General features: G+C 42.8%; 1 protein-coding gene across 7 annotated transcripts; it reads right to left on the bottom strand.

The window, feature by feature from the left end:
* Positions 1 to 485: 485 nt before the first annotated feature.
* Positions 486 to 7241, bottom strand: LOC139412110 (serine-rich adhesin for platelets-like). Of its 7 annotated transcripts, none has more exons than XM_071158910.1 (9): positions 7034 to 7241; positions 4549 to 4647; positions 4362 to 4419; positions 3997 to 4144; positions 3869 to 3905; positions 3346 to 3626; positions 1429 to 3103; positions 1145 to 1223; positions 486 to 916 (listed from the first exon to the last, which is right to left on the bottom strand). In XM_071158910.1, the coding sequence occupies exons 4-9, from the start codon at positions 4047 to 4049 to the stop codon at positions 753 to 755; spliced, it is 2289 nt and encodes a 762-aa protein (XP_071015011.1). In that variant the 5' UTR covers positions 4050 to 4144; positions 4362 to 4419; positions 4549 to 4647; positions 7034 to 7241; the 3' UTR covers positions 486 to 752. The 7 variants fall into 7 exon arrangements, with proteins under 7 accessions (XP_071015011.1, XP_071015013.1, XP_071015008.1 ...); XM_071158912.1 differs by lacking the exon at positions 4362 to 4419 and adding an exon at positions 6387 to 6936 and having other exon boundaries at positions 715 to 916; positions 7083 to 7222; XM_071158907.1 differs by lacking the exon at positions 7034 to 7241 and adding an exon at positions 6636 to 6827 and having other exon boundaries at positions 715 to 916.
* Positions 7242 to 15887: the final 8646 nt, after the last annotated feature.

Consider the following 15887-nt stretch of genomic DNA (forward strand, 5'->3'; position numbering starts at 1 on the left):
AAATCATGTCCAATCAATTGAATTTACCACAGGACTACAAACAAGTTGTAGAAACATCTCAAGGATGATCAATGGAAACAGGATGCACCTGTAGCAAAGGGTCTCAATAATTATTTAAATAAGGTAATTCTGTTTTTATTCTTAATAAATTTGCTAAAATAAAGGTGTTTTGTGTAGTTTATCGAGAGGAAAAAATAATTGTATCAATTTTAGAATAAGGCTGTAACGTAACAATGTGGGAAAAGTCAAGTGGTCTGAATACTTTCCGGATGCACTGTAAGTTTACTTCTTATAACACATTTCCTGTGATATAACCGTTGGGAAATAATGGGTACTACTACCGTATAATAGGTTAAATCAAAAGATGGAATATGCTGCAATAGATAAAAGCCTTTCTCAGTGTTTTAGTCATGAGGGAGAAAAGAAAGCTCTCAACAGCGCTGTCTGTTTTCCCCTGCTGGCTGCTGACAGTGGCAGACATATCAGAAGAGAAAACATTTATTTGGGCAGGAGGGCAGAGATTCAGGCCTAAAGCCACTCAGAATATCCTAGATCACTGGATCAGAGGGCATGTCACACAGTGTCAGAAGAGTCAGACTGTGAAGAAGGACTATACACACCACTATAGTTAATGTTGCTATCACTGCTAACATTTAAAAGACCAGTATTGTAATCTGGTCTGTTAACGGGAGCACATAAGAAGACAAAGGCCAATTTAAAGCAATGAATGACGTTTAATAAATTGTCTTAAGTTACTTGGTCTTTAAGGACTGTTTGAAGGGCTTGAACAGGCCTTTGGAGATGGCAGAAAACATCCTGACGAGAAGTGGACGTTTGTGAGGCGTCTCCTGTTGGGAGCTGGCGGGGAGATCCTTTGGCAGTGCAGACATGGCAGCATGTGGCACTATGCTGGGCACTACAGAAGAGAGAGAGTTGACATGCACTTTAATTTAGAAATGATGTAATGTATGTTACAACTCAACATAACTGACACTGATAAATGAGAACCAACAGCTTGAGTTTTGGAGAATATAATTACTTTTACATAAGAGATGACTACTGATTGCGTATATAACCTTTGTAAGGTTATTTTGAAGTGGCATTTCTTTGTACACCAATATCTCAAACAGTTGTGTGAACTTACGCATGCCATCTTCAGCAGTGGTCTGTACTTGTTCTGATTCAGAGCGGTGGGAATCCTTCTTGTTCCCCTTCTTGAATAGCTAAGTATTTAAAGAGAAAAACATGTTTTAAAAAATGTCACAGCTGAACAACCTCATGATGATAACAATCACACCTACCACACCAGCACAACAACATTTATGATTGGTTTTGGAATGAACGGATGGTTTTATATTTTTTACACTGAATAGCATTGTTTACTCACATTATCTCCCACAACTATTCATTTAAATATGTTTGCTGTACCTTTAAGTTGCTTGTCAGCCTGACCAGCCTTTGTAGAAAATATAGTTTCCCGCTGCTAGCCCTCACATCCTCAGCCAGTGGAAGAGCCTTAGGCCCGGTGGTTTTGACTGATGTTCTTGAGGCTGCCCTCAATGCCTCATTACATCTGTGGAGAAGCACTTCACTCAAAGACTTGACAAGAATCCTATCAAATGAAGAGTCCTGAGTCGACACGGCCTGTTGGAGGATTTTCTCCGAGCCAAACTCCTCCAACAGATTTTTATAGACGACTCTGTAGACTTTATGAATCCTCAAGTTCTCTGGATAGGCTTGTGTCTCAGAGCAGCCTGACCATGCACAGAAGACCTCCATAACTTTGGGGATCAGGTCTTGTGACTTGCGTGTGACGTCAACTGGGTAATCTTCTGCTGGGGTTTGGATTTCTGTTAGAATTCTCACCACTAACATGCTGATGAGGCCGGTGAAGTCATCATCACTGCCCAAGTTATCAGAGGATGGGGTTGGAAGTGTGACATCTTTGACCATGTCTGGGCTGGTTGACATATCGTCCCTGACAATGTTTTGAGCTACACCAGAATGACTGGTGGTATCCACTTCCTCTCCATCAATGTTGGCCTTCAAGATTTGTGCTGCATTGGAGGTCTCGCTTGTTGCCATAATGACGCCAGAAGGAGACAGCCGAAGGGAGGACTTGCCACTCAATAGATTGCCTACATCAGATATAGTGGTTTCAGATGTTTGGAGAGATTCAGTTGGAGAGGATCCTCTACTTTCTGCATCAGAATCCACAGAGTACATGACCTGGCTTACCATAACTTTGGTAAAGAGACTGACTGTGTCACTAAATACTGATGAAGAAGAAGAGCATGAAATTCCATCTTCAGACACTCTAGCCAACACCTTGGCCTCCTGAGCCAAACTCATTGAAGTTGAATAGGGCACAAAACTAGGAAGCAGGAGGCACTTAACAGACTCCTCTACAAACAGCTGAACCAGCTCGTAAGTTGTGGGCTTCCCCACCTTGTCATTCCTCTTCAGCTTCGAAAGGATGGTATCAGATGCACTCTTTCCAGCCGCCACTGTCAGTCCCAGAGGGGTCAAGTTGCTATCAGAAATTATGCGGTTGACTTGGTGACTGAGATCACGGGAGAGAGCACCAATCCTACCCTGAGATATGAGCTCCTCCAGTCTAGCTATTGCATCTGTTAGATCAGGGTGAGATGTAACCTGCCCTTCTGCCTCTGGATATACCTTCTTCATGATGGTATCGGCTATGGCAAACATGCTTGTTCTGGCATCACACACCATTGTTTTTGGCTTAGTAGATTCGCTCATGTCAATGACTGAGCATCTTACAATGGGCTGAGCAGGACTCTCGGGTAACTCAGAAGGAATGGGAGTGCCAGGGAGTGCAAATTCCCACTCTGTCTTCTGTGATTTGGCATTTGAGAATGACAATGAGGAGGAAGACCGCAGTGACTCTTGAAAGACCGATTCCTCGCCACATTCGCTGCTTATCTTCTCAATGTTCTCCAGCATAGTTCCAACCACTTTATCTATTTGTGAAAGCTGTCCTGCAGCCACCATTTGGTCAGATTTTGACAGTTGCTCCTGGACACTGCTGATGATACTGTCCTCTGGCATTCCCAGGTGGACTTTCAGTGAGGTCTGGGAACTTTAAAATGAACAAGCAAAGCATGTTAATTGCTGTCTGAAGTTGGAAAATCGATATCTTACTGCTAACAAATCTAACAAGCATTATAATTGAGTATTCTAAATGAAATTTATATGTGTGCATTAGATATTGCAAAACACACCTGTTAGAAAGTTGGAAAATATTGAAATGGAGAAATTATTGTTCATCAGTTTGAGGGTTAGGATTAACTTCACACACACATTATGGGGAACATACAGTACCTCTTGGAAGAGGGTGTGCTAGACCTTGGTCGGAGAGCCCTGCCGCCACAGTTACACATCTCCTTCGCCAAATATTTTACTTCCTGGATGAGCTCCAGTCTTTTCTGCTCAAAGGCAGTGAAGGATCTTGCACTGCCGCCCCTCTTGAGTGAGTCAGCGTTGTCATAAAAGCCTGTCACCCCTAGAATGCGGGCCAGGGCCGGCAGCAGGATCTGCAGGGTGGTCTGTGCAATGAAGTTGACAATGGTCTTGCACAATTTTGCAAGCTGTTCCTTTGTCATCTGCATTGCACAAACAAAACAGAACACAGCAGGTTTGGCAATGAAACTGATGTAAAGTATTCTAGATTGAACAGAATGCATTTCATCAACATCGTTTTCCTTATCTGTGACTGAATTCAAAGTTGGATGAAGTATGACAGATTAATGAACGTAATAGCAGAATAGAACTATGGTTAATTCCTCTCTCTTGATTCAACACAACATTCCCAAATCAAAGGTCAAAGGCTGATGGAGAAACTTACAGGTTTTTTAAATCCTTTATAGATCACTTGCCATTGCCTAGAAAATAAAAAAATAAGTGTTTTAGTTACTTTTTATTTCCTTCTGCACAAAATATGTGAGGCTAGAGCAAAACATGGTTCTAACATACTCATCAGTAAGATTGCGCATGAATGAGATGAGGATTGGGTAGCAGTCCTCCATCTCATCTTTGTTGCCTGGGCCGAATGCAGCCTTAAGAGCATTCTTCTCCAAGAGCTCAATAACAGATCCTCTGTCCGGGTGTTTATTCCTCAATCCTAAATATGTTATTACCATATAGGACAATTCGGGATAAGTCAGACACTTTTCTCTTAATACAATACTTCGATAAAATTGCTACATTAGGACTATTGAATAAAACTATCCATGCAACATTTCTCACTAACTCCAGTTTGACTCCAGTTTCTAACATGACCTTTATCTATGATATTCAGGTTTAGAGAACCAACATACTACAGAGGGAAAATCTATGACCTGCATCCGTATCAGTGCCCTGCTCCTCTGACTTCTTGGCACTACTTTTCCTCTTCGCCTTGGATAGAATATAATAGAATAGATTCCAGATCACAAATAATAGACATGTTACATCAGGTCAACGCAGCTATTGTGACAATTGAGTGTTACTAGTCTAGTAGTTGCCCTGTCACTCCTGCCATTTTACCTTTCCTGTCTTGGGCTCCTTCTTGAGCTGGGCCACTGGTTCTTCCTCAGCAATCTCCCTCCCCTCCCTCTGGGGATCATCATCATCTCTCTGTACTACCTGAAGGACATAGGAATTTTATGTCAATGTCAGATTAGATTCTTGCAAAGGACATCATAGAGCTACAGCCATATCAGAGCTAAACTCGTGATTGACTTAATAGAGAGAATTATACATTTGTTTTGCAATAGCCTATGTTATCTTAAATGACGTTTTCCTTAGTTACATTCCCAAATATTTTGTGTCATTTAACCTACCTTTTCTTCATCCATAATAGCATACAGTATTTTTTATATCTCGAAAAACTTGTCCTTGTCTGTGTTGTTTTCACTCATGTTGAGTTTACTGAGGACAATATTGCAGCCACTGACGAATTAAGAACTTCATACCACGTCATGGAATGTTAGACCTTTATGACATCAGGGGCTAATTGCACATTCCCATCCTCTCATTAATATTGGGGGGAAAATATATTGATCAGATCAGGTTACACAATTTCCCCATCAACCGTTTTCGATACAGCTAGGCCCACATTGAAATCTGTTCACTAAGCACTGCGACTCAGCAGGTCAAAACAGAAATAAACCTAGTCTAATTTCATGTCGACCTCTTTTGAATTTATTTCGGTACCCCATTTAGTGAGCCAGTTGATTGATCTATTCCTTAAAAGTAGGCCTACTTTAGGGAATAAGGTGCTATTTGGTAGCATATTCCTCTCTAGCCCATGCCTCCACCAATCCAATGATTTTAGATTTGTAGGAAGAAGTGAACGAGAGTGTACACTTCAGGAGAAGGGAGATATTATTGGATGTATCCCTAGGCTATAGCCAGGTCTAAACCAAGTAGCCTTGAGTACGAACCCAAAAGCTTGGATTGCCAAAGGCCTATCAGAGCTAAATTGGTGATAACAACTTTAAACTTACTGTAAAACATGTTCTACCTTCCCCTATATTTCACTTACCTTTTCTTCCACCATAGCTAATTGTATATCCCGAAAAGCATGTCATTGACTGTTTTGGCTTTGCTACTTTCATGTCGAGTTATGATAAAAGAGCATTTTTGCAGACGCAGACTTTTAGTTAGTCGGGGACGTCATGGACTGAAGGCAGTAGATGTTAATTGGTTGTAAGAAATGTTTATATGTCGCCCTCTTGTCGAATTATTTAGGTACAACAATGTGTTGTGTAGGATCCAAATTATTGTTTTCTCCTCATCCCTGTGTTACGTCCTATTATCAGTCAGAAACAGAGAGCAATACACTAATAGTAAAGAGGTAACACTCTTTGTTCAATGGAATAGAATAGCTGTAAGAGCGATGCAATTATTTGATGCACCGCAAGTATTGTGTTGTCAGCATTGGGTTCGTGTCTCGTGTACTTTTCGTGTGTGTGTGTGTATGTATATATATATATATATATATATATCAACTATATTTTCAATCTCTTTTCGATTTTTAATTCGATTATACCTTCCGGTAACCTGTTTCACCCAATGTGATACGGTATCGCTATTATTATTATTTTTTTTAAATTTTAGAACACATTCAAGAACCTCCAGAAGCTAACCAGCTAATTCGCTACAAGCTATTTAGTCATTGTTAGCCAATGCTAGCGGTTTTTACCTTCTGCACAGGTACCAGCCCTGTTCTTAGCCTGGATAATACTCGCCAGTCTACTAGTATCGGACTGTCTCTCCACAACAACGCCGGATTCCTGCCGTAATCCCTGGACCACTACTTCTGATCTTCACAGCTAGATCACAGCTTGCAGCTAACTAGCTCACAGCTAGCTTGTACTCACCGTGGCATCCAGTACCGAAGCTATCCCTGAGGCCCACCTCCCGGCCTACTCAGCTGTTCTCCCGAACCCCACTCATACACAGCTAGAGCCCAATACTCCACCGGATCCTTGCTGTAAACTCTGGACCTTGGCACCGGTTCATCGCTGCTACCGATTGGCTATAGTGGATAACGCCACTGCCACGAAGCTAGCACCAGTTAGCCGTGAGCCAGGCGCATCTCCCTGCTAGCATTCTAAATTCTACAATACCTCTTTCGCCATCTGGCTTGGATTCTCTGTCGACACGGCCCCACGCCGCACCACCACGACTGGTCTGCCGACGAATACTCTATCCGCTGTGCCTTCAACCGGCCTCCGTCGGAGGGCTACTAACTTTAAACGCTGTGTAGCCCGCGTGCTAGCGTAATGGCGCCTTCCCTGTACCATCTACTGCTGCCTTCTGGACACTATTATCACTTGGCTACATAGCTGATGCCTGCTGGACTGTCGATTAATCACGATACTCCATTCTGGAGTTATTTATTTTTTATCTGTCGGCCCCATCCGCGAACTCAGGCTCTGTGTGTAGTTAATCCGATCCTCTCTGCCTAGTCATCGCCATTTTACCTGCTGTTGTTGTGTTAGCTGATTAGCTGTTGTTGTCTCACCTGTTGTTTTAGCTAGCTCTCCCAATCAACACCTGCGATTACTTTATGCCTCGCTGTATGTCTCTCTCAAATGTCAATATGCCTTGTATACTGTTGTTCAGGTTAGTTATCATTGTTTTGGTTTACAATGGAGCCCCTAGTTCCACTCTTCATACCTCTGATACCTCCTTTGTACCACCTCCCACACATGCGGTGACCTCACCCATTACAACCAGCATGTCCAGAGATACAACCTCTCTTATCATCACCCAGTGCTTGGGCTTACTGTACCCGCACCCCACCATACCCCTGTCTGCGTATTATGGCCTAAATATATTCTACCATGCCCAGAAATCGTAACAGTCCAATGACTGAGAGCAGCCGACCACCGAGTGCTAAAGCCTCTTTTCGATCCTCCACTCCGTCTTTCACCAGCAAGGGAACCTCTTTGGTACCAAAGGGAGATGGGATTGACATTGAAGAGAAGGAGGTGTGTATCCCCAGCAGCTCTGGCCATCTGAGGGAGCTCTTAATCATCCCGGACATCAGCAGTGCCACTGCATTCCCACTGCAGTACTTGATGGACTCCAGCAAAGATGATGGCATCTGTTTTGTCACCATATTGGTGATAAGGTTTCTATCGGAGATCAGACCTTCAGCCCTAGATGGACCCTCCCAACAGGCAGCAGATCTGACCGAAACATCTCAGCAACTCATCAGACAAATCCTGTCTGAGTTCTGTGCTGCATCCAGATTCTCCAGGACACAGGCATATTCCCAGAACCTGAACATCCAAAGGGTGTTCAGAGGTGTACATAAAAACCTCATGGAGGAGTTTGGCTCTTATAACACCCTGCAAGCAGCTATTTCCTCCCAGGACCCTGCATTTGACAGAGTCCTGGTAAAGTCCTTGACCCAGCAGCTGGTACAGGGATGCAAGGAGGCGTCAAGACCAGCTTCTGCTGCAACAAACCCATCAGACCAGGCTGAGACAGAGAGGGGGGCTAAGCAGAAAGCAAGAAGGAGCTTCCTTTGCTTTTCAATGACCAAACTCAGGATCAACTTCAAGCTATAGCAGGGAGTTAGCATTTGTTTTTGGTTCCAGTTAGGTGCTGATGTTATTGATGTGGTTATGATAAGACAAATACATAAAAAAAATGTTTTATTCATCACTAAATTGTTGCCTTGGATTCAGAAGTGTTCCATTTATTTATTCTCTGTACCATTTTCTTTACCTTTCATCTGTTAGCGTTCCAAGAGAGCAAACAAAAAGGACTGCCATTCAGTCCAGGAACAGACTGAGATTTCCTCTACTGATGGACATTGCATAGGTAAGGATGTTTTAGAGCTCTGCTATAGCTTGTAGTTTGGTTTAGGTGTGTGTTAGAAACATAGGTATGCCTACCAAAATCATAGCACTGTTATTTTTCAACGTTACTATTCTGCATCTCTTCCCCCCCCCCCCCCCCCAACCATGTAAAAATATGACGTTCTGCTCCTGAACAAGGTAGTTAACCCACTGTTCCTAAGCTGTCATTGTAAATAAGAATTTGTTCTGAACTGACTTGTCTAGGAAAATAAATAAAATAACCACAGCTTGACTCTAATACAATAGTTGCTGCATAGACTGTCAGATAACCAGATGTTCTCTATTCATTTAGTTAGATTGGTAAGAGCTTATTAGCAGCAAGGGGAAAACACATAGAGGAGAATTAGCTATCTGCAGCTAGATCAACCCTCTGAGATGTTTTCTATATGTTGAAAATATAAGGTCCAACAGTTGACAGTGTATATCAGAGCAAAAACCAAGCCATGAGGTTGAAGGAATTGTCCATAGAGCTCAGAGACATGATTGTGTCAAGACACAGATCTGGTGAAGGGTACCAAAACGTTTCTGCAATATTGAAGGTCCCCAAGGACACAGTGGCCTCCATCATTCTTAAACGGAAGAAGTTTGGAAGCACCAAGACTCTTCCTAGAGCTGGCCGCCAGGCCAAACTGAGCAATCGGGGGAGAAGGGCAGTGCAGTGGAGTAGCTTCAACAGCCATGGGCCCAGGGATTTCACATCACATTCCATGATGTAATGCAGAATACGGCTTCACACAGAACAATCACCAAACCCATAAGATACAGTGCCTTGCAAAAGTATTCGGCCCCCTTGAACTTTGCTACCTTTTGCCACATTTCAGGCTTCAAACATAAAGATATAAAACTGTATTTTTTTGTGAAGAATCAACAACAAGTGGGACACAATCATGAAGTGGAACGACATTTATTGGATATTTCAAACTTTTTTAACAAATCAAAAACTGAAAAATTGGGCGTGCAAAATTATTCAGCCCCTTTACTTTCAGTGCAGCAAACTCTCTCCAGAAGTTCAGTGAGGATCTCTGAATGATCCAATGTTGACCTAAATGACTAATGACGATAAATACAATCCACCTGTGTGTAATCAAGTCTCCGTATAAATGCACCTGCACTGTGATAGTCTCAGAGGTCCGTTAAAAGCGCAGAGAGCATCATGAAGAACAAGGAACACACCAGGCAGGTCCGAGATACTGTTGTGAAGAAGTTTAAAGCCGGATTTGGATACAAAAAGATTTCCCAAGCTTTAAACATCCCAAGGAGCACTGTGCAAGCGATAATATTGAAATGGAAGGAGTATCAGACCACTGCAAATCTACCAAGACCTGGCCGTCCCTCTAAACTTTCAGCTCAAACAAGGAGAAGACTGATTAGAGATGCAGCCAAGAGGCCCATGATCACTCTGGATGAACTGCAGAGATCTACAGCTGAGGTGGGAGACTCTGTCCATAGGACAACAATCAGTCGTATATTGCACAAATCTGGCCTTTATGGAAGAGTGGCAAGAAGAAAGCCATTTCTTAAAGATATCCATAAAAAGTGTCGTTTAAAGTTTGCCACAAGCCACCTGGTAGACACACCAAACATGTGGAAGAAGGTGCTCTGGTCAGATGAAACCAAAATTGAACTTTTTGGCAACAATGCAAAACGTTATGTTTGGCGTAAAAGCAGCACAGCTCATCACCCTGAACACACCATCCCCACTGTCAAACATGGTGGTGGCAGCATCATGGTTTGGGCCTGCTTTTCTTCAGCAGGGACAGGGAAGATGGTTAAAATTGATGGGAAGATGGATAGAGCCAAATACAGGACCATTCTGGAAGAAAACCTGATGGAGTCTGCAAAAGACCTGAGACTGGGACGGAGATTTGTCTTCCAACAAGACAATGATCCAAAACATAAAGCAAAATCTACAATGGAATGGTTCAAAAATAAACATATCCAGGTGTTAGAATGGCCAAGTCAAAGTCCAGACCTGAATCCAATCGAGAATCTGTGGAAAGAACTGAAAACTGCTGTTCACAAATGCTCTCCATCCAACCTCACTGAGCTCGAGCTGTTTTGCAAGGAGGAATGGGAAAAAATGTCAGTCTCTCGATGTGCAAAACTGAGAGACATACCCCAAGCGACTTACGGCTGTAATCGCAGCAAAAGGTGGCGCTACAAAGTATTACCTTAAGGGGGCTGAATAATTTTGCACGCCCAATTTTTCAGTTTTTGATTTGTTAAAAAAGTTTGAAATATCCAATAAATGTCGTTCCACTTCATGATTGTGTCCCACTTGTTGTTGATTCTTCACAAAAAAATACAGTTTTATATCTTTATGTTTGAAGCCTGAAATGTGGCAAAAGGTCGCAAAGTTCAAGGGGGCCGAATACTTTCGCAAGGCACTGTAACACTTAGCACAGCCAAACATCATGTATCACATGAAGAGGCACGTGTGTTCTCCAGATGTGATACCTTGTCATGGACCTGCTGTTTCGATCTTCGCTCTCTCTCTCCCTCTCCCCCACCTCTCTCTCTCCCTCTCTCTCTCTACCACACCTGTTGTCTCGACCTCTGAATGTTCGGCTATGAAAAGCCAACTGACAATTACTCCGGAGGTGCTGACCTGTTGCACCCTCTGTAACCAAATTATTTTGTTGACTCTGCTGGTCATCTATGAAGAATGTTTGAACTACCGTACTTGAAGAACGATCTGGCCTTACGATCTGGCCGTGTACGCTTATAATCTCCACCGGCACAGCCAGAAGAGGACTAGCCACCCCTCAGAGCCTGGTTCCTCTCTAGGTTTCTTCCTAGGTTCCTGTTTTTCTAGAGAGTTTTTCCTAGCCACCGTGCTTCTAAATCTGCATTGCATGCTATTTGAGGTTTTAAGCTGGGTGTCGAAATAAGCATTTTGTGACATCTGCTGATGTAAAAAGGGCTTTATAAATAAATTGTACTGATTGATTGATGATTGATTGTATGAAATGGAGTAGCATATATCCATCATGTAAAATGAACATTGAGCACTGTCTCCATGGAGTATAGCACTGCAACCTTAGGCAATGTATATTTACGTGGTGATAACATTATCTCATATCACATGCATGGCAAGACATGATTGATGTAATTAGATGCTCTGGAGAGATCCCACCCTCCTTCCCCAACACATGTAGAATGCTTAGAAACCACCAGAAACCTGTGAAATAGATCAACAGATGATGTTTTATCTCCTCTCAAGGTCTGTTGATTTACAGTATCTCAGTATCAGGAACTGTCATATCCCATGTGATTTGTCAAAACAAGTTGATACATGTGTTATCATGGTGCATTGGGTTTGTATTTGTATTTATTGTGGATCCCCTTTAGCTGCAGCAGCTACTCTTCATGGGGTCCAGTAAAATGAAGGCAGTTATACAATTGTAAAAACATTCCTATACATTCACAACAGATTTCACAAAATCCATGTTCCTGTTTGATTTCGGGGTAGGCTGTCAACAGCACGTACTGTGACACTATGATATGTATTCTGATCAAGTCAACAATACCTCTAGGCATATCTGACGTCATGTATTTGATATCTTTATGTGAAGGTTGACATCAGTTCATTATTGACATCAGTTCATTGTGTTTGAGGACGGTTCACTGACGGGTTTTCAACGGATACGATTAGACTAGTTTAACAGTTACAGAACAGCTGCAGTATCAGAGGCGCAGAGCCTTAATTAACGGGCTACACATAATGGCTGACGACAGCCAGGTAAGGTTCATTTTAGCCTACGTTTAATGAGCTTTACAGTTGTCCTAATTCCATCTTGTTCTAATGGCAAGTCTGCCTTAAGTGCAGAAACTATGGTTGATATTAGAAAATAATTATGATTGGAAGTTTAGGCAAGTAATTCCAATTGGGGAATTGTTGTGGGATGTTAGCATACCATATTGCGCGTGTAGCATTCGTGCCATGGAGGATTGTGCAGGCCGGCAGGTTGCTACAGGATCCTAGTATCATGTATGTTATAGGGATCAGATCTGTCTGACTTTTTCACCTGAACTGCTCATTGGCTGTCCATAATGAGCCCAGCGAGCAGGATGTGTAGCTGGGCTCTGCAATAATTAGCTCCCAGATCAATTACAAATAACTATTCTTGTTTTAAAAGCGTCATTTACAACTAGCAACATGACGGTCAGCCACCTCTAAGCAGGACTCAGTAGAAACGCTATGCGTTGGATTTGTCCATGTCTCGCTAAGTTAACCTAGCTACCATAACAGCCGTGGAGAATTTATACTACAGTTTTAAGGGATCTCTCTGAAGGTTTTAGATGATACAGTGGTGCTTCGTCCTCTGGATGAAGAACCATACATCTCGGCTTGGCTTCATTGCATTATTATTTGGGGAACGTTGACATGCCATTTGTGTTGACGGATGGATGAAAATAATGTAATTATAGTATCGTTATACATAGGCTAGCAGGAAAATCCGCATGAGATATCCATAGAACTGAGCCCTGCTCCATTTCAGCACCATGCCGCGGTCTCAGGTGCTGCCCAGACTCGAAACATTTCAGCACCATGGCACTGTCCCCTGACGCCAAGAAACGTGTCAGCTCTATGCAGCGGAACGTCTTTGATTTGAAATTATTCTGCAAGTGGTTATAATTTATTGCACGTCCTAGTTTTGCAGCTTTGCAACCTCAGAATTATAGCTAATGGATGGTAGCGAGTTACGTTTTTGTGCATGGTGATGAATGACGATGCATGATAAACCATAAATTAAACGCAAAAACGTGCACTTAGACATATTTTCGTTTGACAGAACTTTGACAAGCTTTGATTTGTTTTCTAATGACATTGACAATTCATATAGACATTAGATTTAGGCCTAATTATGACATCATGTGTGTATGACATCTTTGAAGAATGCTCTGGCTTCAGCCAATCGGAATCGAGTATTCAACAATGCTTTGGCATAATTCAAGGACCTTCATATTCACTTCAGTTGTCTGCCGATGGTTCACTGACGTTTTTTCAAAGGAGGTATTAGTATTTCCTCTAAACAGCCTACAACAATAAGCTACTCATCATGTCAGATGACAGCAAGGTATGGTTCATTTAGCCTATTTTGAGTTTAGAGGAGAAATTACTAACAATATAGTAGGTCACTAACACAGCAATAGGTCTCACTGGTTTGATCCATGGACTGAAATCTGACCACTATTGCCGTTTTGTTTAAAATAGGAGCGAATAAGTTGTTTCATAAAGTCACAACCTAGGACTGATATTGACCTCTCATTTATCCACCAGAGCGTGAAATGGGAGGATCCCCCGGATGACCAAAATAAAGTCGTGGAGAACATGAAGGATGAAACAGAGACACATGAGACCAACAAGAACAGGACAGGAGGCAAGGTAAGAAATATGCTGTCCTTTACACATGCTCTGCCTACTTAGGCACAGATCTAGGAAGAGTTTACTAATCACTAAATCCTAGCCTTAAAGCATTAGGAGGAGACGCTACACTGACCTTAGATCTGCTATGAGACCTATAATCTGTTGTCACGTAGGCTAAACGTAAGTCCAGTGGCTGTGCCAAGAAGACTTCTGTGGAGGAGGACAGCAGCATTGGTGCAGGTCCGAGATTACTTCATGTTGGGTGCAGGTTGTGTTCAAATTCATCAGCACTAATCTGAGAAGATAGTATCTATATAGGTGAAAGCAATATAGTGGAGGCCCGCGGAGAGATGTGCTTTTACCTGTCCAGTGCAATCAAATCCCTAAAGGTGAAGGAAATTAGGGATCAAGTTCAGATTCAACTTTAGATTTCTCTTTGCGGTTTCCCAGAGTCTTCTCAGACACCCGGGTGTGGTTTCCGGGAAAGGGGATCTATCATTGAGCAGCTGGAGAAGGAGGCTCAGAGGACTCTAATGCCTTCTCTCAAGATTGGGACATGCTGTGCCCCAATCCTCCTCTCCTTCCTGAGGAGTCTAACTGATGAGCAAGTCCCATGTCTTTTTCCAACCTCACATACAACAACTCTGAATTTATAGTCATAGTCCACCTTCTAACCACAAATGGGATTTCAAACACTACACCTAACCCCAACATCACTGTAAACACACCCCTAACTCTTCCTGTAAATCAAGAACAAAATGTCTCATGGACTTGCTAATAGCTTAAATAAATACACTTTTATTTTCCCTGACATGGCTATCTAGTGACTCCACTAACTCAACACCAGTGTGCAGGTAAAATATGTTTCCTTTCTTTTATTTTCTCTAGCCAATGGAGAGTGATTCAGCAGGGCATGAAAAATAACGTAAGTCTCTCCACATAAGGTTCTGGTCAAAAGTTGTGCGCTATATAGGGAATGGTGTCATGGAATTGCTTGAATGACAAAAACATTACTCTGTTTGTTGGCCATAGCTCACATTCGAGCAGCTCTCCATGCTGTGTCTGAAGATTGTTAAAGTCGTGACCCAGACAGCCCTCCGCATTCTCCTACCAGCGCTAGCTCGTATCATGGGGGTGAACCTGAGGAGTGGGGCAACCTCCCCAGAATCCCAGTGCTCTCTGACAGGGTCTGAGGATTCCTTAGGCAGTCTGGATGAGAGAGAAAAACGGCTGCTGATCAGTGAGATGAACTACTGGACTAAGGAGAGGAGGAGGAATGGCAGTGCAGGATGCCGCCAAAAATCCACCCGCAGGACCTCATCACCATGCTGTTCGCCTAAGAGGTATGTTCACAGCAATATTTCAACTTAATAATTGCAAGACCTGACCCATACTTATCATAAATTATGAACTTGGAATTCACACCTTGTAGTTTTAAGTTCTGGTCAGAAATGTTGCCACTTAGGGGGTGGGTCCAGGTGAAAGTAATTTTTAACTGGGTAAGCCATAAAGTCATCTATGAATAAATAGATCAGGTACATGCCTTTCAGAATGAATCATATTCTGATGTCGTACAAACATAAAAATCAGGCGAAAAAATCGTGTCAGTTGGCTTTAGGCTTCTAGAACTACGGTGGTATGAGAAGTAATCCATCATTGCTCTAATTTGGTTTTCAGGCTCACTAATGACCCAGATTAGATACAGTTGGTTACATTTGCATGGCTTAAGTGGTGATTGTGTGTTTATCTTCAAGGTCCCAGACCTCATTGCAGAGCTTGCCTGCAACTAGAGAGGCTCCCCTCATGGAGGAGCCTCTGAAGGCTCTTTTTGGGGTAACGGAAGAGAGCCTTCTGATATCCCTGGTTGAGGGTCACTCCAACCCCACCTCCTCCAGCTCCTCCGAGTTGAGCTGTGCTATCGTGGGGGAGGTGGTACACCAGCTTAACTCTGGCCTCTTAGTGGCCATTCAGGCCAGCCCGGGGAGTTGCCCCCCTATGGACAGTCAGGACATAGCAGCAGGCAAGGAGGTCATTCGGGTAGCCTCGGTGCAGATCCTGGCCGAGCTACAGAGCCAAACATCTGAGCCAGAGTGGGTAGGGTTGATCGAGCCCTTCATGGACCCTGTGACAGATGA

The sequence above is a fragment of the Oncorhynchus clarkii genome, chromosome 6 (assembly GCF_045791955.1).
Source record: "Oncorhynchus clarkii lewisi isolate Uvic-CL-2024 chromosome 6, UVic_Ocla_1.0, whole genome shotgun sequence".
NCBI classification, from domain to species: Eukaryota; Metazoa; Chordata; class Actinopteri; order Salmoniformes; family Salmonidae; genus Oncorhynchus; species Oncorhynchus clarkii.

What these genes read in the sequence shown, in the direction of transcription:
- LOC139412110 (XM_071158907.1), bottom strand. Translation starts at nt 6,812, where the DNA reads ATGGTACAGGGAAGGCGCCATTACGCTAGCACGCGGGCTACACAGCGT. An exon ending in AGGAGCCCAAGACAGGAAAG is followed by an intron (nt 4,420 to 4,548) that starts GTAAAATGGCAG and finishes ATTCTATCCAAG; the next exon opens with GCGAAGAGGAAAAGTAGTGC. An exon ending in AGCACACCCTCTTCCAAGAG is followed by an intron (nt 3,104 to 3,345) that starts GTACTGTATGTT and finishes TTCATTTTAAAG; the next exon opens with TTCCCAGACCTCACTGAAAG.